At 42.6% G+C, this 25370-nt stretch overlaps 1 protein-coding gene across 1 annotated transcript; it reads right to left on the bottom strand.

The window, feature by feature from the left end:
* Nucleotides 1-850: 850 nt before the first annotated feature.
* CYP4V2 (cytochrome P450 family 4 subfamily V member 2) lies at nucleotides 851-24679 on the bottom strand. Its single transcript, XM_002709333.6, has 11 exons — nucleotides 24127-24679; nucleotides 21167-21279; nucleotides 19823-19908; nucleotides 18830-19020; nucleotides 18444-18513; nucleotides 15170-15296; nucleotides 12681-12866; nucleotides 7785-7887; nucleotides 4884-5018; nucleotides 4609-4788; nucleotides 851-2463 (listed from the first exon to the last, which is right to left on the bottom strand). Exons 1-11 carry the CDS (start codon nucleotides 24335-24337, stop codon nucleotides 2291-2293), a joined length of 1575 nt encoding a protein of 524 aa, XP_002709379.3. The 5' UTR covers nucleotides 24338-24679; the 3' UTR covers nucleotides 851-2290.
* Nucleotides 24680-25370: the final 691 nt, after the last annotated feature.

The following is a 25370-nucleotide window of genomic DNA, read 5'->3' as shown; positions in this document are numbered from 1 at the left end:
CTGTGGATTGCTGATTCATAGGTAGCCTTTTCATTTCCTGCTATTAATAGAGCAACATATTCTGCTATTTCTTCTTCCCCTCCAGTTTATTCTTCAGATTAGAGAAATTCACAGTCACTCTCTGACAACAGCACCAGGAATACTTTGTTAGGGCAGACATCCACTCAAATGTGGCATTTGTTTTATCACCCATTATGAATTGGCTGTACACTGACTCACTTTTTGGAGTAAAACCAGCATCAATTCTTAGAATAAAATGTAGCAACCATGACTAAAATGTAGTTTATTTTCCTTGAGCTACCTCTTTCAATCAGGAATATGACAGGTAATAGGGAAACAGACAGATATTTGATCACCTTCTTAATAAAATTTTTGCATCAACATTTTTGCAGAAAGAAGGGAGGGAGGGAGGGAGGGAGAGAGGGAGGGTAGGATAGAAGGAGAGAAGGAAGGAGAGAAAGAAAGATAGAATGATATTCTATCCTCTGATCCAATCCCCAAATGACAAGAACCAAGGCCGGGCCTGACTGAAGACGGGCCAGGAATTCTATCCTGATCTCCCTCTTCTGCTGTTTTCCCAAGTGCATTAGCAGGGAGCTGTAGCAACCATATTTTGATATTACAGAATTTGGCATAATTTATAAGTTCCAATTCTGACATGCTTTAAATGAATTACCAATTAAAATATGATTAACCAATTACTCTGGGGCTAAATGAAAATCTTGTATGAAAAGGTAATATGAAGCAATGTCTTACTTTAAATGTAATTCAATGTCTAATGTAGGTTCACTACAAATTTTCAAAAACATGGATTAAATGAAAGTGGACAAAATTGAGACAATGACAATACTGATGACAATTAAAACTTTAATGATACAAAATCATCTGTGAGGGAGACTTCCTGCATATATCCATTTTCTAGATAACAGCATTTGATGGGCATCTTCTCCAATTGTATCTCCCATTTCCTTGACTTCTCATCAGCAGGCACTGTGGCTGTTGGCAATGACTGAGCTCTGGCCCTGCCCTAAATGTCACAGGCTGCAGCGCTTGCCAGATGGCTGTGATTTTAGCATCTCTTCCTTTGATTCCTATGAAGAACAGATATTCTTCCAAGCAATTTGCTGTTTCTGTTATTGCCTTCGAGAAGTTGAGAAAGAAACTTGCTAAATTAGTTCTTAAAAGAAATCTTCAAAAATCAGTGAAGGAGTAGAGGTGGAACGGAAATTCAGGGAATGGGTGTTAGTCATCAGCTTGAGAGTCATGTTTGCGAGGACTGAATTAACTAGAAGTCTAACCCTACACCAAGTGAGATATTTCTAGGTTACTAACTATAGATGAATGACTTCCTTTTGACTTTAAACGGGGAAGAATTTCAGAACAAATATGATTGAATCAGAGGCAGAAATCTTACGTTCTCACAGTACATCTAGTCATGGACCTGAGCTCCACATAGCACCAGTATACTGTAGAAGAAACTGTATCAGAGTAGGGGTGGGGATGATAAAGGACAGATCTCTATCTAGTTCCAACCCTGTCTCAACCTCTGGCAGAAGCTTATCTGCCTGTTGATTCCATTCCCTTCTAATATACAGGAGAATAAGCCAGGTGTATCCTAAGGTCAATCCAGCTGCAAAAGTCATTAACCCACCCTTTGAGGCACAGTGAGAGACTGAAGGCTACCAAAAGGAATTTCTTCCCATAATATATTACATATAAAGACAACCGTGATTCTATGAATGAAATAAAGGCCATATGGGCACAGTCAAAAGGAAAACTGGAAGTTATTTATAAATAATCTGCACTAAGTGTAAAATCTGAAAAGTACTATAATAATTTTTCTTACCATAGCTGAATCACTGATAAAATTCAAATAACTAATCTCCTTAAATCAAACCACTTAATTCCTCATCCTTTCAAATGATATTTTATGTAGATACATACATACATATATGTGTAAATATGAGTCAACAAACACCTTTTAAAAATCCTGAAACTTCAACTAAAGTCTATCTTTTGGATCCATCGGTTGAAATGGAATTGGTCTGTGGATCCCTCTGTTGAGAAATGTGTATATCTTTATTTGGATACTGACTGATTCAGGTAGCTCTGCATCTATGATGGTGATTAAAATACAAAGACTCTCTCTTTGGTGGACCTGACCCCAAGATGACAAGAAAAATTTGGTATAGGGATTCGGAGTAGAGAACTTCTGTTCTATAAATTGTAATGCCAAGTTTCAGTTACAGAAAGACTTTTTCCATGATAAGGGAACAGCCCAATAATATAGTTAGGCTTTATCTGCATTTCTTCTCTTCAACTTGATCCAGATGCCATTCGTTGGACGAAGAATCAACTCTCCTGCCAGACCAAGTTCTTCCATTTTCTGGTTGGATTCTACCCAAAGCTTCCTCAGGATGCAGGAAAGAATTGTTTTTTCTTCCATAATGGCAAACTTTTGACCTTCAAATTAATGTAAACCATTACTTTAATTTCAGGTACATGTTAAACAGATAGGAAGTAATAGGCCCTTTAGCAATTTTATATTTTCATAGTAAGCAAGGAGAATCAAAATCACTTGGAGTCAAAAATGAAAGTTTTTAGTGTCTTTTCCTGTTCCCACCCAGTACACCTGAATAGCTGGGGTCAACCAGGGACTCTGCATTTCAGCAGTATCCTGGAAGCATCCTGGACTCAGTCAGGATGACTGGAGAAGCACTACTTCAGATTGTGTCCAAACTGAGTCTTCATTTTGCAAGAGAGTCACCAACCATGATTCTGATTCACTCATTTAAATCTGGCCCCTTTTTCTCATGCCTGCATTTATATAAATGATAGAAGGAGAAAATCAAGTTTTTATAATACACGGTGGTGTGCATTCATTTCTCTTAGGTACTTCAGCTAACATAAGGTAAGTATTCTTTGTTTTGCAAAATACAAGTCTTAAAAGCAACAAAGACAAAAATCAGTTTAAACATAACTAATCATATATAGGACTGGCCTGTGGCGCAGGGTAACCCACTGCCTGTGATGCCAGCATCCCATATGAGTGCTGGTTCAAGTCCTGGCTGCTCCACTTCTGATACAGCTCCCTGATAATGTGCCTGGGAAAAAAGCCAAAGATGGCTCAAGTGCTTGGGCCCTTGCCACCCATGTGGGAAACCTAAATGGAGCTTTAGCACCACCTGTTGGGGCCATTTGGGCAGTGAACCAGTGGATAGAAGATTATCTCTCCCTCTAACTCTGCCTTTCAAATAAATCTTTTAAAAAAAACAATATAAATGAATTTTCTATTATAATAAATTATACTTTCATCTAAAATCCACAATATTTTTAGACTCCACCATGAAATTGATTATGGGCTGGATTGTGTCCCCCACAAAATTCAGTTGTAAAAGTCTGGACCCCACTACTTCAGATTATGACTATAGTTAGGGATAGGATCTTTAAAAAGGTCATTCAAGGGGGCCGGCACTGTGGTGTAGCAGGAAAACCACTGCCTGCAGTGCCAGCATCCTACAGTGCCAGCATCCTATATGGGTGCCAGTTTGAGTCCTGGCTGTTCCACTTCCAATCCAGCTCTCTATTATGGCCTGGGAAAGAAGTAGAAGATGGACCAAGTCCTTGGGTCTCTGCACCCTTATGGGAGACCCGGAAGAAGCTCCTGGTTCCTGGCTTCAGATTGGCTCAGCTCCGGACATTGCAGCTATTTGGGGAGTGAACCAGCAGACGGAAGACCTATCTCTCTCTCTCTCTCTCTCTCTCTCTCTCTCTCTGGCTCTGCCTTTCAAGTAAATGAATAAATTTTTAAAAAGATCATTCAGGCTAATCGATCCACCTTACTTAGATGAGGTCATTAAGGTGGGCCCTAATAGAATCTGATATGAGAAGTTTGAATACAGGCACACACAGACAAGACCAAGTGCAGCCACAGGGGAAGGCAGCTGTGGTGCTTGCCGGGTGCCTGTGGTGTTATCATCTCTTCCTTTGATGATATCTGCAAGCCAAGGAGAGAGCCCTCAGAAGACACCAGTTCTGCCAACACCTTGATCTTGGACTTCCAGACCCTAGAACTGTGAGAGCATACATTTCTGCTTTATAACATACCCAGTCTGTGCTAATTTGTTATGGCAGCCCTAGCAAACTAACAGTAATTTTTTTTTTAAGATTTATTTTATTCATTTGAAAGGCAGAGTTAGAGAGAGAGAGAGGGAATCTACCATCCCCTGGTTCACTCCCCAAATGGCCTCAAGGAGCTCTTAGGGGTTTCCCACATGGGCGCTGGGCCCAAGCATGTGGGCCATCTTCTGCTGCTTGCCTAGGCCCATTAGCAGGGAGCTCACCTGAAGTGGAGCAGCTGGGGCTCAAAGCAGCACTCAAAAAGGACGCTGGAGTAACAGGAAGCGACTTTACCTGCATTCGCCGAACCACTGGCACTGACAGTAATGTTTTAAAGCTATAATGCATGCCAGAATAAAGTGGAGGGGAAAGGAAACCAGAGTTTAAGACTGTTGCACAAGGGCAATGGTACACCATGCTTGAGAAATTAGAGTGAGAAACCCTCTCTTGTGGGCCGGAAGGGGCAGGTGCAGCCTGGAGAATACAAACCTATGCAGTTCCTGGGTCCCGCAGAAAAAGGCACGTATGCGTAAGGATGGCGTCCTTGTGCGTTTTCGGGAAAGAACCGCTCGGGCCGGAATTCCTCAGGATTGGGGAAGTATTTTGGATCTCTGTGCAATGCATAGGGAACGATGACTGCTTGCGTGCCTTTGACGACTCTGAAACCCGCTGTCGAGAAGTGGTCAATATGCCGTGAGACTGGAGCGAGACAGGCGCCGCAGACAAACCCACTGGCCCTCCTAGTCCTGCTGTGGAAAACTTACCCACTTCACAGTCGTCACTGAGGCTACGGGCAAATAAGGGAACAGAAGGAAACAGGCGAAGGGTCTCCTTAATAACACATTCCAGATACTTAAGTTTCTTCAGGTCTTCTGAGGTAGCAGGACGATCGGACTTCCCTGATCAAAGCAAATGTATAAGATGACAGTGAAGGAACTATGGGGGCTGGGAGGAAGGGGGCATCAAAGAAGAATATATGAATCAACACAATGAATGTTAAATCCCCACAGATAAAGCAGAACTCCTAATATAATGCACAACCATAATGAAATGAGACAGTATGCTGAGCACACAGAAACCAAACACAAAAGGCCATACATGACCCCATTTCCAATAAGGACGCAGTAGAGGCCAATCCACAGAGGCGGAAAGTAAATTAGTGGTTTCCAGGGGCTAAGGAAAAGGAGAGTGAGGGATGATGCTTAATGGTGCAGTGTTTTGTTTTGTTTTGAAGGTAAAATGTTTTGGAATTGGACAGTAGTGAGAATCACACAGCAAGTACTGAACATCACTGTGTGGAGCGGGTATTTGGCCTAGCAGTTAAGATGCCAGTTAGGTTGTCCGTATCCCATAATGGAGTGGCCAGGATTTGACTCCAGCTTTCTGCTAACCTAGACCATCGGAGGCAGTGGTAATGGTTCAGCTGGACCAGTCCCCACTATTACAGGAGTTTGGGGTATGAGCCAGTGGATGGAGAGCATGCTATCTTTCTGTTTCTCTCTCTAATAAATACATTTAAATAAAATAGCAAAAGGAATCAATACTTGCAATTTGGCACCCAAAGATTATTTGCTCAAAAATTTTAGAACTAATATTGGGATAAAAGAAAAAGTGAGGCACAATACAGAGAAAAATCTGAGGAACAGCTAAACAGATTCCAGGAATAAATCTTGTGCTGGTGATTATGTGAGAGTAAAAAACACTTGTGAAATGAGCAATGAGCTAGAAATTGCAGGGAATACAAAAAAAAAAATATGAACCTATTCCAAAAGAATTTGTGAGCTTTTGCAAGACCAAATTTACCTCCCTGAGGCAATCCGAGAGATGTTACACTACTACATGAATAGAAACAAGCTTAAATTGTCTGCATTCTCACCTCTTGAAATGAAATCTCAATTCCAATACAATCTGAACACAAAACTGCATTTCCACCCTCACTCCTGAATGCGTTCTACCGCATGCCCTGAGTTCCAGCTGCCCCTCATTCATCACAATTACCCTCCATGCCACAAACTCTCCATTCTGTGTGGCTGTGTATCTGGTTCCTCTTTCTAAAACGCCTTACTTCTCCAGCTGTTTTTCCTTCTCCATTTTTTTTTACTCCATGAAAGGACATCAGATACCACGCTGATGGCTGGATGACCCAAATTGTTTCTTTCTCACCTTCCAACGATTGGGAACCTTCCAATGATTTTTTTAAAAAAAGGATAAAACAGGCTGGCGTTATGGTGCTGTGGGTAAAGTCACCACTTTGACATTGGTGATGCCAGTTCAAGCCCCGGCTTCTCCACTTCCAATCCAGCTTCCTGTTAACGAGCCTGACAAAGCAGCAGAAGATGGCTCAAGTCGTTGGGCCCCTGCACCCATGTGGGAGACCCAGAAGAAGCTCCTGGCTCATGGCTTCAGGCCCTTGCAGCCATTTGGTGAGTTAAAGTGAAACAGCAGATGGAAGATTCTCTGTGTCTCTTTCCCTCTGTATCTCCCTCTCTCTTTCTCTGTAACTGCGCCTTTCAAATAAATGAATAAATATTTTTTTTAAAAAAAGAAAGGATAAAACTGAGGGTAGCCCCTTTGTGGTAGGCAGAACAATCAGCCCTCCCAAAATATCAGGTCAAAGTCCTTGGAATATGTAAAGGTTACCTTATTTGAATTAAAAAGCAGGGGAGATCTTTGCAAATTTGATTAAATCAAGAGTCTTAAAATGGGGAGATGACACTGGACTATCCAAATAGGCCCTGAATGCTACAATAACTGCCCTTACAATAAAAAGGCACACACATGGACGAGAAGGCAATGTGAAACAGAGGCAGAGATTTTAATCATGTGGCCATAACCCAAGGAAGACTAGCAGTCAGTATTTCTTCATATGCAAAGAATAAATTTTTCCAAGAGTGTAGCCTTACCAATCAGTTGATTAAGGCTCAGTGATACAGATTTTGGATGCTTCGTATTAAGAACTTTGAGAGAATAAATGTCTGTGTTTTTAAGCCTCCTGGTTTGTGGAATTTGTTACAGCAGCAGGAAAGTAATACACACACATCCTTCATTCCCACCGGCCCCTTTTTCTTGTTTTGAACATGTACACGTAGCCTGGAGCAACAATCAGGCAAACAAAATTCAGGATGATAAGGACAGCAGAGGGAAAAGGCAGGTTTGAGAGCCTGGGATAGCCCCATGGCTTCAGCCTCAGGCCCTTTGCTCATTGTAGAATAGAATTTTATCTCCTACCAGCTTCACACAGTTTCTCTCTCATTTGGAGTCAGGCAGTTCAGTATGAAACAACTTTACTTTACCCCTGTGTTTAGCATCACCTGATTCCTGTGTGCCTTCTTCACTTCACTCAAGCACTCAGCCCACGACTCCATGCTTTATGCACATGGGTTGTGGAGCCCATGAGACAGGGGACTTTGGAGGGCAATCACATTTCTCTGTGCATCTCTGGCATCTCTCGCAGTGCAGGCACAGGGCGGGCAACTGCCGAATGACTGTGAGTGAACGGAGGAGGTTCTGCAACCGAGACAGGAACTGGAAGGTATCAGCCCTCCTGCCCATGCCAGTGCCTTAGGAACACATCCTCCTGCACATCCTGCTCACGTAATGAGCAAACAGCGCTCCTCTCTTAGGTGGATCACCCACAACCGAACTCGCAGAGGGGCCACACATACCAAACACTTCATCTAGTTCATCGTCCACTTTTCTCTGGACTTCCGGATGGGAACCGAGTAGGTATAAGGACCAGTTTATTGCTGCTGCAGTTGTGTCGTGGCCCTACAAATGTAAGGAAACAAGAGTAGCTTTAAAAGCAGACTTACATTGAGAACATTAGGAGTGGCTTTAGTCACTGTTCTGAAGGTCTCTGGGTTTGACAGCTGCAATGTGGCTTCAGACCATCAGAACGTCACTCCATACAGGATCTCATCTCACTGAGAAGCAAACAAGCAAGCAAAGCAGTCTCTCTAGAGTGGAGGTTTGTGCTTGGAGATGCCATTTCCCTGCCTCACGGTGTCGCCCACCCAGAGGGAAGCGGTGGGCTGTTCTGAGAGGGGGCATTCCAAGGAAATGAGGCGTTAGACCTTTTTAATGAGAAAACATGTCTCTCATGAGCTGACCTGGCAGGTCCGTACTTCTCTACCTTCCCTCACTTGAAAGGCAGGATTTTCCTGTTGACGGAGGTCACCACAGGCAACCATGTGTCCTGGGTAACACTTACATGCTCCACATTCAGAAGCTGATCAACAGCCTCATTCAATACTTGCTCCTTTTTAGGCGAAATGCTAAGAACTGTGCCGAAACTAACTCAACGTATCTTCAGGATAACTCCCAAGAAATGCTCATTACTGATATTCACATTTTAGAGATTAAAAACTGAGGCAAAAATTGTATTAAAAGGTTTTTACATCACTTTCTCGGGTCCAGAGAGTGTAGTAGGAGGCAGAGACAGGAACTGATTCCCATGACAAGGCAGAGCCCAGGCTGTACCCCTGGACAACTATGGTGTGGCCTGGTTAAGCCTGATGTTGACTACACTGCATCCCTAGCCACCACCCATTCCATTTTTTAGCATTAGCCTCTGATCGCCTTCAAAATGCTGAGGCCTTTAGGGACAAAAGAAGTACTGGGAAAATCAGTAGTTGTAGCAGAGCTCTGTGACTAAGACTTCTAGAATAAAAAGAGAGAGAAATTATGTCTTCTATGATGATCTGACTTTTCTACTTTTCCCGATGTGATTGTTGTAGTATTTCATTCTCTGAACAGAAACAGCTGAGGTTCTTGTTTTATAAATCAGCTATGAAATTGGATTGTTTGAAGCTTCCTCTGTGATTTATTTAAGTATGTATTTTACAAGTCTCTGATAGTGTAGCCTCACTGCATTTTCTTTTACTGGCAGTACCTTTATAAATTCTGAAACTCTCAGACGAGATCTGACCCATTTCACTCAGTTGTTTACTGAGTTACATGAAAAGTATCAGTGTATCTCAAAAGACTCAGAAAATGAAATTAAAAGACATTTATTTTTGGAGCAACATATTTTTTGAAGACACAAGGGGTCTTCAAAATGTTTGTGATAAATGCATGTTATGAAAAAAACTATGCATGGATTTCAAAAACTTCTGCACCCAAATGCATTTCTTTTAATTCCATTTTGCCACAACTTTTGGAAATACTCTCTTGCCTTCATTAAATAATTTTCAATATATTTTCCTGAGTTTGTGAGTGGAAGGCCAAATCAAATTGTAAAAAAACACATCTACTGGACTTAATTTACTTTTTCATTTTTCTGCTATCCCCAAGCAAGAGGAAGCAAGACATAAAGCACAGTTTATTGAAGCACATGGTGGAAGAGGAGAGGGACAAGCACTTTAGTATCTAATGGCTGGGCCCTGGGCGATGAAATGGAAGGAGTCTGGGGCTGCACATACCCCATGGTGGTCACAGTGTTATAGTAACTCATGGGATACCACCTATTCAATGCAAAGAAGAAAAGAACTAGAATTTCAAGGACCAAGGACATAGGAGATCATTAGTTCAATGTTTCCATAAGTCAGAGATTACTGGTGGGAGTCGTGTGTATGTCTATGTGTGCATGTGCACATATGTGTACATGTGTGTATGAGTGTGCTTGAGTATGTGTGTGTGTTTGCTGGTGTGTGTCCATGAGCGGGGAGGAGAAGTGAGGTATTTTCACTTCAACATCAAATACTATGCGTTAGCACCTGTTGTATGCTTTCTATGTGTCAGGCACAGTTCTTGGTACACTTTTCAAAGTCTAGTCATTGTGACTATTAAATAAGGCTTGTGCTATTAAAATAAAAACACTGATGGGTGAGAGTTGTGGAAAAGTGGGTTTAGATGTCCCTTAGGACACACACATCCCATATTGGAGTGCCTGGAGTTGAGACCTGCCTCAGCTTCTGATCCAGAATCTTGCTACTGTCCACCCTGGGAGGCAGCAGGTGATGGCTCAAGTGCTTGGGTCCCTGGCCACCCATCTGAGAGACTCAGATGGAGTTCCTGACTCCTGGCTTTGGTCTGGGCCAACTGTCTGTTTCAGGCATTTGGAGAATGAACCACCAGATGATTTCTCTCTCTCTCTCTCTCTCTCTCTCGCAAATAAATTAAAAAAAAAAAAATTAGATAGACTTTAAAAAAATACTGAGGCCAGAAAGGCCAGGTGAGGTGAGCAAAGTCATACTTCTAGAACATGCTGGAGCCAGGATTTGATTCCAGAGCACACATACTTAACATCTCTTTACTTTTTAGCATGTTCAAATTTCCGTTTTCTGCTTAAGATTTCTTTTCAATAAAGTACTCTCTTGAAAAAGAAGTTTAAAATGATTTATTCCATTCTTCTCTTTAACACAAAAAGAAATTGTGACAGATTTGAATTGATCAGAATTATCTCATATGGCTAATTACTACAGAGCCAGAACTAGAACTAGGCTTTTCAGAATCGTAACAGCTTTCTTCTACTGTGTTGGACAACCTTACTCCACAAAGAATGATAATACAATCTTATTTGTCTCTTTTTGCTTTTGTGCCTGTGCTTTTGGGTTCATATCCAAAAAAGTAGTGCCTAGACCATTATCATTGAGGTTTTCCCCTATTTTCTTCTAATAGTTTTTTTTTTTTTTTTGACAGGTAGAGTGGACAGTGAGAGAGAGAGAGAGAGAGAGAGAGAGAAAGGTCTTCCTTTGCCGTTGGTTCACCCTCCAATGGCCGCCATGGTCAGCACATCATGCTGATGCGAAGCCAGGAGCCGGGTGCTTCTCCTGGTCTCCCATGGGGTGCAGGGCCCAAGCACTTGGGCCATCCTCCACTGCACTCCTGGGCCATAGCAGAGAGCTGGCCTGGAAGAGGGGCAACCGGGACAGAATCTGGCGCCTTGACCGGGACTAGAACCCAGTGTGCCGGCGCTGCAGGTGGAGGATTAGCCTAGTGAGCTGTGGTGCCAGCTTCTTCCAATAGGTTTACAGTGCCAGGTCTTACATATAAGTCATTAATCTATTTTGACTTGATTCTTGTATATGGGATGAGAGAAAATGTCTTTATTCTGTGTGTAGATATCCAGCATTTTCCCGGCAGCATTTATTGCAGAGACTGTCTTTCTCCTCTTTGTTGTTGGCATCTTTGTCAAAAATCAGTTGGCTATGAAGCTGTGGACTTGTTTCTGGGCTCTCTACTCTGTTCCATTGGTGTATGTGTCTGTTTTCATGCCACTGTCATGTCACTGCTTCTCTCTCTCACTCTATCTCTCTCTCTCATAGATCTTTAAAGAAAAGTGTTCCATTTAGATAGTAGTAATAAGTTCTGGTGTTCTGCTGCATAGCTTGGTGACAAATAATTATGCATACTTCAAAATTGCTGAAAGAATGAATTTTCAATGGTCACCACAGATGTAAGCATGTGAGGTGATATAGGCATTTCAATCTGATTTGGTCATTCCACAATGTATATATGTATCCCATAAACATATACAATCATTACTTTCCAAGTAAAATATTTTTTTAAAAAAGAATGCCTGAAAGACTGCCATTGTGGCATAGCAGGCAAAGCTTCCACCTGCAATGTGGGCATCTCATATGGGTGCCAGTTTGTGTTCCGCCTGCTCTACTTTTGATCCACCTCCCTGCTAGTGGCCTGAGAAAAGCAGCAGAAGATGGCCCAAGTGTTTGGGCCCCTGCCACCCACGTGGGTGACCCAGATGAAGCACCTGGTTCTTGGTCTTGGCCCAGTACAGCACAAGCTGTTGCAGCCATATGGGAAGTAAACCAGTAGATGGAAGAGATTCTCTCTTTCTCTCTCTCCTTCTCTCTCTCCCCTCTGATTTTCAAATAAGTACAGAATTCTTTTGAAAAAAATAAGAATGCATTCACATTTGCATTCTATCTAGGTGGCTTCAGTAGCAGCAGCCAACACAAAGATTAGCATGCAATGAGCCATTGAAAACTTGACACCTTTCACTTTCCTTGGGGGATATTAGTATATGCATATTTCAAAACCCATTTTTGTTATCTTCATTTTGCATTCCACACATAGAGAACGCCACTCTTTGTAATACTTAATATAATATTTAAAACTATAATTGTAAAATGCACTTTTTCTTTAAAATTAGAGACCAGAAATCCCTTTAGAATCACAACCCTGTTAAAGTCTTTATAGGAGGGCTGTTATTATGTTTCGCTAACACAGCTCATGGCACTAAGGGCTCACTTGTTAGAACTTTACAAAGGAGGTCGTAAAAATGGACTTGTAGGATTGGGAGGTTAAGAGGAAGCAGGAGAAATAAAAAGAACTGAGAGCAATTTCTGGTTGCTCTCTTGCTGGGAAAAAGTCTGACTAACCTTGGGTTTTCTTAAAAAAAATATTAATCATTGGTCAAATCATTTTCTGAAGAAGGAAGTTGACTGGTACTTAATGAAGTTCTTAAATTTTGTACTTTCCAATGATAATACATGAATATTCTTTAGCTATATTAAACTACTTTATCATTTGACCAATTTATTAAAACCAACTAGAAGTTGTTAATGATATCTGAAAATACTAAGACAGTGATAAAATACCTCAAACATGAAGGTGTCGACTTCTTCTCGAATATCTTCATGACTGAGCTTGTTCCCTTCTTCATCAGTCACAGTCAAAAGCAAGTCAAGAAAAGCCTTGCGCTTCATGGTGGAGGGGGCACAGTTGCTGTCAGCATCTCTGTGTTCTTCATCTGTCTTCATCTCACTGACCCGCTCGGCGATGACCTGTAAGATTTAAATGCCAGCCATGCTTCTGTTTGCACTTTGAGAAAGCCTCCTAGCACATTTTGTCCATGGAAATATGCTTAGTTTAACTTATATTTTTCTAAACCTGTCCTTCTGTTTCCATCCCAACAACAACTTAGTCTCTTCTGAAAACAGAGTAAAGTCTCCTGTTAACATTTACAGCATTATTTAGTGAAACTTTTAAACTTCATGTTGGTCAAATCCCTCATTTTCAAGTGTTATTTTTGTTATCTTTGCGACAAGGGGATGGCATCATAGTCTGCTAACTAATGCCCTAGAGATTTCAAGCAAGTGGCAGAGAGAATGCAATCATTATATAATAGACTAATCACTTATCACTCTTAATTTCATTTTGCACTAGAGAAAAGAAACGGTGCGTTGACCTGGTCAGTTCACTCTGGTGCTTGCTCGTCCTGTCTGCAATGCTTTTTCCTCAGATGCCTGCCTGCTTTACTCCCTCTCCACTTTCAGTTCTCAGCCATTGTCACATTGTCAGAATCAGGTTTCCTGATCGTTGCTACCTTAGTCCCCAACATTCTCTATCTTCCAAACCCTCTTTCATGTTCCCCCGACATATTATTTAGTGTCCTTCTCCTCTAACACTTCCAGCCATGTGGCAATGAATCTGTCTTTGTTCAATGATGTATTTTCAGCCTCTAGAGTCCTTCCTGGCATTTTAAGAATGGATGAATAAAAGAATCAAAGCCCATAAACTTAATCTGGTTATATTTAACATAAGCTGCTTCTAGTGACTGGCATGAATATATTCTAAGCTCTTTGAGGACAAAACAACATTCCTTCTTTTATTCATTATGAAATTCCAGGTGTCAAGTGCTCAGTTGTGAATGTAATTTTCAAGATTTATTAAATGAGTAATATTGTCTATGTAGTCTGAATCTCAGTAAACATTGATATTAATGCATGCGATTTAAGGGAAATAGAATTGTAAAGTAGGACCTACTGGCTTTTTTTCTACTACCAGGTGATTACTATATAATCCACTGTGAGAACTCAAGCCAGCACCTCATTCATCTAGCACCTATAGAATTATTAGCCATCTAATTTGTTTGTGGTAGAGCCTAGCTCAAGTTTAGGAAGTGATTTCAATATCTTTAACCAAAATTTATGGCAAACAAAAAAATAGCTTCTTTTTTCAGTACATTTAAATTATAATTTGGTGTATATTTTCTAAGAAATCTTTCTTTGTGATAAGCATATCTTTAAACACAAAGATTGATATCTTATATTCACAAGATTTCTATTTCCTTATTATTTTTGAATTGGAAATAAAATAGTAGCATCTACTTGTTAATCTTTTCCAAGTTCAAGTCACAGCTTTAAAGTCCTTTGCCTTTGAAAACCACTGTCTGGGGCCGACGCCGTGGCTCACTTGGTTAATCCTCCGCCTGCGGCACTGGCATCCCATATGGGCACCGGTTCTAGAGACAGTTGCTCCTCTTCCAGTCCAGCTATCTGCTGTGGCCGGGGAGGGCAGTGGAGGATGGCCGAGTGCTTGGGGCCCTGCACGTGCATAGGAGACCAGGAAGAAGCACCTGGTTCCTGGCTTCAGATCGGTGCAGCGCCGGCTGTAATGGCCATTTGGGGAGTGAATCAATGGAAGGAAGACCTTTCTCTCTGTCTCTCTCTCACTGTCTATAACTCTACCTGTCAAATAAAAAAAAAAAAAAAGAAAAGAAAAACAAAACCACTGTCTAATCCAAAATTTTCCAGTAGACTCATACATAGATCTTTGTCTCTTTATTCCTTTAGCACAGCATCCTATGTATTAATATATATTAATATCCCTTATCATACTTTGCAATTACTTACTATGGATAACCTCTGCTACTAAAATAGATCAAAGCACACTTTGCAATTATTTGTTTGTAGATACCCTCTGCTACTAAGCCATCTTCCTTTAGGGTAGGGAACACACAAGTTTTACTCCTTATTATATTTCCAACAATTGTATATTATTTGGCACTTAGCACATGCTTAATTAGTATTTGCTGAGTACATAATTTAAAGGCAATTATGCTGACCAGTCATTTCCATGATCATTTAGTTCAACTTTTATTTCATGAAGCACAGACAAATGGCTCTACATTGGTATATATATAAAACACAAAAATCACAAACTTCCAAAAAGTTCTAGAAATGGATAGTTGCAGTGATTGTACAGCATTGTGAATGCACCGAATGCTACTGAGTTATAACATGGTTATAATGGGGAGTTTTATGTTATGTTTGCCTTACCACAATAAAAACCATCAAGAACTTACATTGTTGGTAAACCTATGTAGGATCTTAAGGCACCTTTTGTGTTCCCATCCCTCTTTAAACATAAGGTACCAAAGGTCAAGCCAAAGCCACGGCATTTTCATTCTTCGGAATATCACGTCACTCATCCTACAAAGAAGGCAAAGGCAGCACCAGTGATTCCGTTGGAAATATTTGTTTCTTAGGCACATGTTTGCAGTCTGGCTTCGATGAAACTATTAATGGTGGGAATGATGATGACTAGTCCTAGAGAGTGCTAAGAGCTCCACATTCTACGATCAACAACAAAGACTTGGAATATTACACATCTCCTAAAGATAAAAAAAAAAAAAAAAAAAAAAAACAACAACAACAACAACAACACAATGTGTTAAGCCAGCATTTGAGAAGCCAGCATCCCATTGACTGCCAGTTTGAGTCATGGCTGCTCCATTTCCAATCCAGCACCTTGATAATGTGCCTGGAAAAGTAACAGAAGATGAGTACTTGGGCCTCTGCCACCCACATGGGAGACCAGGATGGAGTTTCTGGCTCCTGGCTTTGGCCTGGCCCAACCCTGTATGCTGTGGCCATTTGGGGAGTGAAATAGGGAATGGAACATCTCTTTCTATCTCTGTCTCTCCCTCTCTTTGTAACTCTACCATTCAAGTAAATAAAATAAAACTTTAGAAGTTCTTTAGAGGAATGAAGAATCTTCTGTAAATCAGCTCTACCAAATAGTTTCTGGTCTCTACTTCTGTTTTTTCAGGAGAGTTCCCAATATCCCAAGGCCAGCTGGGGTTTTTGTATCAAAGGCTAATATGATATCTACCTCATGTTGAAGTCTATTTATTTATTTGATCACTCCCCTGGAATAAAACAAAAATTGACTGCCCTCTTCTATAAGAAGTGCACATTAAATTCATGTTTAGCACGTGCTGCCCCCAACACCTGCTTTGTCTCCAGTGACAGAGCAGAAAGACCATAGCATGGTTGTCCCTTCAGGACCAGCTTGGAGTTCCTCTCAGAGGATGTGTGCTTGCTTCCCTCTCCAACACCAGGTTTATTGTTTTACAATAATTACAGTAATTCATAAGTTTATGCCTGTCCCCCATGCTGTACTTTTTCATGTACCACCATAAAGCCAATCAGTGCCTGTGCAAGGGCTGGCAGATGATACATTCTCAAAAAATGTTTGTTAAAATGAAATGTTGGGGCTAGCGCTGTGGCACACTGAGTTAGGCCTCTACCTGCAGCACCCACTTCCCAAATGGGCACCTGTTCAATTCCTGGCTGCTCCTTTTCCAATACAACTCCCTGCTAACGTGCCTGAGAAAGCAACAGAGGTTGACCCAAGTGTTTGGGACCCTGTACCCATGTGGGAGACCTAGATGAAGCTCCTGGCTCCTGGCTTCAACCTGGCCCAGAGCTGGCTGTTACAGCCACTGGGGGGAGTGAAACAGTGGATGGAAGATCTCTCTCTCTCTCTCTCTCTTTTTTCCTATCTCTCTCTCAATGCGCCTCTCCCTTTCTCTCTGTAACTCTGTCTTTCAAATAAATAAATAAACCTTTTCTAAAGAAGCAATTAAATGTGCAATGGACTTAGGATACATCAAATCAAATCTTGGTCCTGTCTCTTAATAGCTGAAGAATTGCAAGCAATTTTAATGTAAAAATGATAATTCCAGTTTAAAAAGAATGCCTATTCAGAAAAGAATATATAAGATTAAAACCAAAACAAAACACAGTAAGAAAAGCACATACACAAAATAATGAAAACCACAACTAACATTTTGGTATAGTATTTAAGTTTTCTTTTCTATGAATCTTTATACTATAGTGATTATCATAACTACCAAAAATTTTTATATTTCTGTTGTCACTAAGTATCACATCACATCATAATGGAACCTCAATTATATTAAAATAATCATTTTAAATTACTGCATAATCTGGATATGCCATAATTTGTATAACCACTTCTTTACTGTTAAAATATGAAGAAATTTCAAAGAGTTCATGGAAAATTTGCATTATCTTTTTATATTTAAAACGTATTTTTGCATTTTAAAGGCAGAGTAATAGAGAGAGAGAGGTAAAGAAAGATCTTCCATTTGCTGGTTCACTCCCCAAATGGCCACACTGGCTGAGGCTGGGCCAGACAGAAGCCAGAGTCAGGAGCTTCACCTGGGTATCCCAAGTGGGAAGCAGAAGCCCACAGATTTGGGCCTTCATCCAGTGTTTTTCCAGGCACATTAGCAGGAAGCTGGATCAGAAGTAGAGCAACCAGCACCCAAACCAGTGCTCATATGGGATACTGACACTGCAGGCAGAGGTTTAACCCACTGCATCACAGCACTGGCCCCTAGCATTATCTTTTAATTCCAGTTTTCCACGAAGTTTTGAAGCTCCCTTATACGTGCTTAAACAATGAGGTGGCCGGCACCACAGCTCACTAGGCTAATCCTCCGCCTGCGACGCCAGCACACTGGATTCTAGTCCTGGTTGGGGCGCTGGTTCTGTTCCAGTTGTTCCTCTTCCAGTCCAGCTCTCTGCTGTGGCCCAGGAAGGCAGTGGAGGATGACCCAAGTGCTTGGGCCCTGCACCCACATGGGAGACCAGGAGAAGCACCTGGCTCCTGGCTTCGGATTGGTGCAGCGCTGGCTGTAGCGGCCATTTGGGGAGTGAACCAATGGAAGGAAGACCTTTCTCTTTCTCTCTCTCTCTCTCTCTCTCTCTCTCTCTAACTCTGCCTGTCAAAAAAATAAAATAAATAAATAAACAATGAGGTAAATTTTTATTACTTTTTATTTATTATTCTTTAAGATTTACTTATTGATTGATTTGAAAGGCAGAGTGACAGACAGAAAGGGGGAGAGAGAAGAGAAAGAGAGACTCTTCCACCCACCAGTTCACTCCCTAAATGCCCACAACAGCTGGGGCTGAGCAGGCCAAAGCCAGGAGTCAGGAACTCCATCCTGTTCTCCCACGTGGGCAGTAGGGGGCCTAACTCCTTATTCAATCTTCCACTGCCTTCCCAAGCACTTTAACAGGGATCTGGATTGAAGGCAAAGTAGCCAGTCTCCAACTTGCACAGTAAGGTGAGATGTTGACATTTCAAGCAGCTGTTTAACCTACTAAGCAACAGTGGTAGACCAAGTTAAATTTTTGAAATAACAAAATTTTGAAATAACAAAAATTTTGAAATAACAAGAGATACAAAACAGCAAAGTTATTAGCGATGTGTTAAGCCTCAATCACTAATAATTTAAAAATAATTAAAAGGACTGTGTTTACCTATAGACAGCACGGACATACTCAGAATCTTCATTACTCTGAGCACCAATATTCTTGCCCATTGCTGTTTCTATAAAAGATGAGTGAGAAGCAAACATTGAATTCATGCATACATCTTGTCTTTATTTTGCAAGTCTTGTTCTGTTCTTATATAGTTCAGAATTGTTCTTTCCCCATTGCTCTTTTCTCGTACCTCCTGCTTCTCCTCCTCCCTGTTCTTTTCTTTATTCCCTGGGAGTGGCTGCTGCTTCTCAGGAGGCTGAGTCAGCAGCACCATCCCGAGGATTCCAGTGTCCTTTCCAACCCCTTCTTGTCTTCCCAGTGGAATGCTATTTTCTATTTGGGCCATTCCACCATAACTTTGTAAACAAACCCGTGAGACTTACCACAGATTATATCTAAGGCACAAAGAGTGATGTAAAAAAAGCAGTTAAATGCTTCTTGGTCAACGTGTTTTTCAAGTTTATGAACCAATATATTTGCTTGTTCATTCATGATATCTAAGAAATCTTCCAGAATTGTAAAATGGAAAGTGGGTGTTAACATTTTTCTCCTGGAGCGCCATTTGTATCCAGTACTAGAAATGCAATATATGGTTACAAATCAAAGAGAGTGACATCCGAAACAGATAAAGCATGAACATAGCCAAATCAACAAAATTCTGAAGCAGTTTAATCTATAGATCTTCAAATGCTTCGGTCATCATGACAAAGATGGTTATATAATTTTCATATATTATTATAAAATATGAATATCGTGGGTATTGTTCCATAATAATAATATTTAAAGTGGTATTCATAAAATTGAAAAATTTAAGAATTTTTCATAATTTCTAAGCTCCAAGTTTCTAAAAATAATGTCTTTGCCACTGTATCAGTCCCTTAGTCCTCAGATGTCCACATGTCCACGATCCTTCCCTGACCTTACTGTGATCCAACTCTCCAAAGTCCCCACAGAAGCGTTGTTTTTCTCTTGCTTGGCCCTCCCTCAGAGGATGACGTCATGGTCACAGTTCCTCAGACGCCATTCAAGGATTGAGGTCACTGTGCTCCATGTACTTTTCTGGGGCTGACTGCCTTTTTGATTGGCTTCTCTAGATTCTCCTGCTCCAGACACTCATTTGCTTTACTCCATTCATGCATCGGGACCCACTAGTTCTCCTTGGCACCTTGTGATAGTCACAGCATGGCTGGAGATGACTGCCCACCCAGGAAGCCTGTCCGTCAGTTAGCAGAACCTTTCCCACCAGCCTTCCTTCTGCTTCCTAACAGTACTGCATTGCTGCTGAAAACCGACTTTGTGTCACATTCTGAAATAACAAGTTATACATAGAAGCAACTGTTTCTATCAGACTGCTTTTTACATGTACACTGACATACCTTGTAAGGAGTCCTAGGCCAAGCCATGGCTCTAGGAACTGGTACATAGAGGATTTGTTAATTTGCTTTGAACTATTTAAAATTACCTTTGGAAGAGAGAAAAAAATATTTGAAACATATATAGACATCAGAGCAAGTTTAATTTCAGGAATACCTGGCTAGAACACAACTGCTTTTAAGGCAATATTCACAACTTTTATTTCCTCTCTCATTCACTTCCATTCCTGTGCCTCAATGAAATTCAATTAGAGTATAACTCATTCAATTTAGGGGACTAAACAGAGTTGGGGGAAAGAAAAATGCCCAAGGTAATTCTCCAGTTCCTGCTATGAACTAGAAACCAAGAGGACTCACTTACTGAGTGGGGAGGAGGGGACGGGCAGCAGGTGAGTCTGCAGGAGGACTACACCTGAGGAGATGGACATTTGGGGTTCATTTTCAGGTACATGAGTTTGAGGCATTCAAGTTGTCATGATCTGAAAGCACTTGTGAAACTTGGGTCAAAGCCTGGAGCTAGAAATACACATTTGGCTATCTCCAGCATTCAAGTCACATCGGAAGGCACGAGTGTGATTGGATCACCTGGACTCAAAGTCAGGTAGGAGAAATGATGAGCATCGAGGATGGGCACAGGATGCTCCCCAGGCTTTTTGCACAAGTGTCCTGCTATGGACACATCTCTACCTGCATATTCAAGGGCCACTTGGAAAAAATATATATCTTTCTGCAAACTCTAAAAGAGAACAAATATTTTGTTACCTGATAAAGCATGTGCATAGATAATTTAGTAATGTTGGTCTCCCCAGTGTTCACCTGAGAGACAATGGATGGTACATACAAAGCCTCAAGTATGAGGCCTATGCTACAACACAGCAGGTTAAGCCACCTCCTGCTACGCTATGCTGGTATCCCATACATCCCATATCAGAGCATCAGTCCTGGCTGCTCTGCTTCCACTCCAGCTCCATGATGCTGTGCATGAGAAAGCAACTAAAGATGCCCTAAGTGCCTGGGTCCCTGCCACTCACGTGGGAGACACAGATGGAGCTCCTGACTCCCGGATTCAGCCTGGCCCAGCCCCAGCCATTGCAGTCATTTGGGGAGTGAATCAGCAGAAGGAGGATCTCTCTCTCACTCTCTCTCTTTCTTTATCTCTCCCCCTCTCTCTCTATTACTCTGCCTTTCAAATAAAGAAAATAAATATTTTTAAAAGCCTAAAATATTTAATGAGATGCTCTTTGTACTAAATGAAATACAAGAACACATTTCTTATATTTATTCTGATGAGATTCTCCTACTGCCCGATATACAGTGCAATACTGGTCTTATTTACCACATACCCACCTCCACATTTTCTGCATTATAAAGAGCCACAATTGGTAGTGGCCCAAGCCAGAGTTTCAGCAGTGGCAGGTGTCGATATTCTTCTGTGTACTGAATTAACTGCTGGAAAAATTCTGGAAGAAAAAAATTAATTTTCAATTCAAGAAGAAAAAAAATGTTGCTAATAGTATCGTGCAAATGTGTATTTCCTCATTTTGAAAAACAGACAAATTATATAATATGGTATCATTACAGTAAGCTGGGTAGAGGACAGATGTGAACTCTGTACTAGTTTTGCAACTTTTCTGTAGGCCTAAAATGATTTCAAAATAATATTTTTCATAGCAAGTAAGTACAACATAATGAATGTTAGTTATTAGGGAATAATTACTTTTAAGATTTGATGTACCAAAATGTGCATTCCTTTTCATTGTTGCCTGATACCACAGAGCTAGTGAATGGTGGAATCTGACTCTGTATCAGGACACCAAGCATACCACCATAACCAGTACCTTGCGACAGTGCCTCAAGAGCTATCAAAGTTGCTGTAAAGAAGGCTGGGTCAAATCACCACCATCCAAATGTCCTGCTCCATTCTGATGTGCCTGCCTTCGGGCCAGGGAAGTCTGAATCTTCGGTTTAAGTTACCAGGCCCAATCGCTGGGGCAGGCAGACATGAACAAAACAGACACTGAGGCTAGAGTTCAGAGGCCAGCTGGTAGCCAACTGCATACTCGAGATTCCTGAGGTCAGAATTGGGACATAGCCACTGAAAAGATTGCCTCTTAAGAAAGAAACAGTGTAACTGAGATCAGAGATTACATCTTAGAATGTTCTCAGCACCCTCAGCTTGGCTGAGCTGAATGCTGAGCGCAAAGCAGAGCCCTCAACCCTGAGTAAATGCTTGATTGACAAAGAACTTATTCTAACAAAGTGATCTGAACACTTTGCATGCATTAAACTTAACCTTTAAAATAACTTTAATATATAACCACCTTAACAAATAAAGACAGAAATACCTCTAACAGCGCTAAACAACTGCTCAAACAACTTGGTTACAAAGCTAGAAAATGAGCAACTGTTCTCCTGGTGCCAAAATCCAGTACTTATTGATGGAATGAAAAGTCACTTTATAAATAGTAGTATATTGTCATTCTCTTTGAGAAAGTAACTCCAAAGAGAATTACTTTAAATAGTCCAATCAGTTCACAGTTTGTTTTGAAACAAGTCTTACTAGAAATTTTAATTCTTGGGATGCCCATAAAAATATTGTATGATTTCCTTTTTGAAAGATTTATTTGTTTAAAAGGCAGAATTACAGAGAGAGAGAGATCAATTGATCTTCAATACACTGATTTACCCCTCAAATGGCTACAACAGCCAGGGCTGGGGCAGGCCAACACAAGGAGCCAGGAGCTTCACCCAGGTATCCTATGTGGGTGCAGGGGCCCAAGTACTTGGGGCATCCTCTACTCCCGTTCCAGGCACATCAGCAAGGAGCTGGATAGGAGGTGGAGCAGTCAGGACTCAAACCAGGGCCCATATGGGATGCTGGCATCACAGCAGGCGATGTGCTATGCCACAATGCCCGGCCCATGAGACTTCTTAAGGACGTCAGTTTTAAGGGGTAGAGGGGGGCTTATATTTCTACACAGTTTTTTTAATGTCATAAATCTCGGAAGAGGAAGTTGGTTCTTCTTTTAGTGAGAATCAAGCTGATTTTTACCAATGTGATTTTCATCTCCATATATGTGTTGTTGAAGTGCTTGTAAAATTAGTCATGTTGATATTTGGTTGGCAAAACATTTTACTTGAATTTCTTCTGCCAGAAAATAAGTCCAATATTCTGGTAAAGATTCTCTCATGAGAGTTCCCATGAAGTTGGAATGACAGTGTTGTTTTTATTTGGGGAAACAGAAGTGAAAGTGAAACTGTCTGTTAAGCTTTGCAGTTAATGCCCAGCCTGTAAAAATGTTAACAACTAACCTGCAGAGGAATGGGATTGATTTTTTTTAAAGAATTTATTTATTTGAGAGGTAGGGTTACAGATAGTGAGAAGAGACAGAGAGAGAGGTCTTCCTTCCATTGGTTCACTCCCCAAATGGCCGCAATGGCCAGAGCTGCGCAGATCTGAAGCCAGGAGCCAGGAGCTTCTTCCTGATCTCCCACGAGGTTGCAGGGGCCCAAGGACTTGGGCCATCTTCTACTGCTTTCCCAGGCCATAGCAGAGAGATGGACTGGAAGAGGAACAGCTGGGACTAGAACCAGCGCCCACTTGGGATGCCAGCACCACAGATGGAGGATTAACCTGCGCCATGGCACCGGCCCCAGATTTTAACACATGAGCTTTAGGGACAATCTTTTCAACTCTGGGTGTTCCAACGTACACTCTCATGAAAATGAAGTGCTAAGGCTTAACTCACACTTGCTGATGGAAGACTGCAAACGCCAGGTGCTTTTGAGAACATTCTAACTTAATTCACCCTTCAATAAACAAGACTTGGGAAATTTGCCATGCAAACGCCTGCGATCATGTCACCTCCTCAGAAATATGAAGGTCAAGAAGGAATGGAAGTAGCGGCCCAGACTTGTGATGCAGGAGGAGGGTTGAGAGGGGGCATGCAAAGCTCCAGTCTCTTGTTTTCCCTAGTGCGAGAGTTCTGAGCAACTAGTAAGAGGGCAAAAAAGAGAAAAGAGAGCAGATGTTTGGAAATACTTCATTCTACGTTAGACACAGAACATGTGTATTGCGGGATGAAGTGGCAGTGCTGGGGGGTGGCACTAGCAACTCTAACAGGTGGGCAAGGGAACACTGGATACAACCGGGATTCCTCTCATCTGGCAGTCCGGGTCTCAGGCTCCGGGGTCCCGGCCACGGCGAAGGTGCGGGGGGAGGAGCCGCTCGGACCCCCGGGCGTGGCTCCGGGATGCGCTCCAGCTGCATGTGCCGGGAGCGCGCGCGCGCAACCCCGCAGCCTTACCTTTCCCGCTCGGTTTCATATACAGCGCATGTCCCACCAAGGGGTAGGGGCGGCCGATGGTGGGGATGGGCCTCATCTGCTGCCATTTCCGCGCGTAGCTCGCCACCATCTGCAGGAGGTTCAGGAACAGCGAGGCGCCGGCTAGGGACACGGCGCTCGCCGCGCCCCAGAAGAGCAGCTTCTGCCCGACGAGCCCCAGCCAGAGCCACATCCTCCCTCAGGGCGCTCGCGGCCGGCGGCTCGGGGACCGCGGGGGCCACGGCCGGGGCGGAGCTGCCGGCGAAGTCCGGCTCCAAGTTCAAGTGCGCGGGTCCCGGGAGGAGGCCTGGAGGCAGGAATGGCGGCCGGGGGTGGGGTGTCTGCGTGCCCAGGAGGAGGAAGCAGAGCTGGCCGCACGCCCACGGCATCGCCCCTGCCCCTCCCCGGCCCCAGGGCAGAGGTTTCCAGGCTCCGCCGCCTGGGGAGAAAGCGCCGCCTTGGGGGTTGAGAGAGCGGCCAAGACTCCGTGATGGTCGCCGGCCTCCGAGGGGCGCCGGCCGAAAGCCGAAGACCGGAACACGGTTTCTGGGCTCCTGTTTTGAACTGTGTGAAGACGCTTGGGGCGAAACGGGGGAAAAGGAAGGTTTACATGTAGGGCACCTTCGGAGTGGAGAGGAAGTTAAGACTGCCTGCGGCCAGCCAGGGTGGGCTGAGTTTTGGGTTAGGGGACCCCACTGCTAGGCCCGGGTAGGGGTGAGGGGTTAGACTAGCGTGAGCGGTAGGCTGTAAAACTGAAATAAAGAGGTAGCTGCCTTGGAATTCTCTAACCTCACAGCTCCTTGCGCAACCTGCCAGGTTGTGGTGCATCCTGGCACCGGCCCCCGACGGGGCGGGCTGTGGCCTGGCTGCTGCAGCTAAATCCTGCAGAGCAGCCTGCAAAGACAGAGAGAGAGAGAATGGCGGGAGATGCACGGATCTGAAGCCAGGAGCCAGGAGCTTCTTCTGGGTCTCCCACGCCGGTACAGGGGCCCAAGGACTTGGGCCATCCTCCACTGCTTTCCCAGGCCATAGCAGAGAGCTGGATTGGAAGTGAAGCATCCGGAACTTGAACTGGTGCCCATATGGGATGCCGGCACTGCAGACCAAGACTTTAAACCACTGTGCCGATGCCTCAGAGCAGTCTTAGGGACATAGCCTTGGGAACGCCCTGATTCCCGCTTAGCTTAATTGGGTTTGCTTACTTGCAGCTACTGTGCAGGTAGCCA

This window comes from Oryctolagus cuniculus, chromosome 2, assembly GCF_051225735.1.
Source record: "Oryctolagus cuniculus isolate XC-2025 breed Fujian yellow rabbit chromosome 2, ASM5122573v1, whole genome shotgun sequence".
Classification (NCBI taxonomy): domain Eukaryota; kingdom Metazoa; phylum Chordata; class Mammalia; order Lagomorpha; family Leporidae; genus Oryctolagus; species Oryctolagus cuniculus.
The sequence above is the reverse complement of the archived record's forward strand: the minus strand, read 5'-3'. Positions and strand labels throughout refer to the sequence as shown.

Excerpts from the sequence above, each read along its gene's own strand:
- CYP4V2 (XM_002709333.6), bottom strand. The coding sequence starts at position 24,337 with ATGTGGCTCTGGCTGGGGCTCGTCGGGCAGAAGCTGCTCTTCTGGGGC. Across the intron at positions 19,021-19,822 it reads GGCCTAGGACTCCTTACAAG|TACTGGATACAAATGGCGCT; the intron begins GTATGTCAGTGT and ends TTGCATTTCTAG. Across the intron at positions 15,297-18,443 it reads TATGTCCGTGCTGTCTATAG|GATGAGTGACGTGATATTCC; the intron begins GTAAACACAGTC and ends CCTTCTTTGTAG.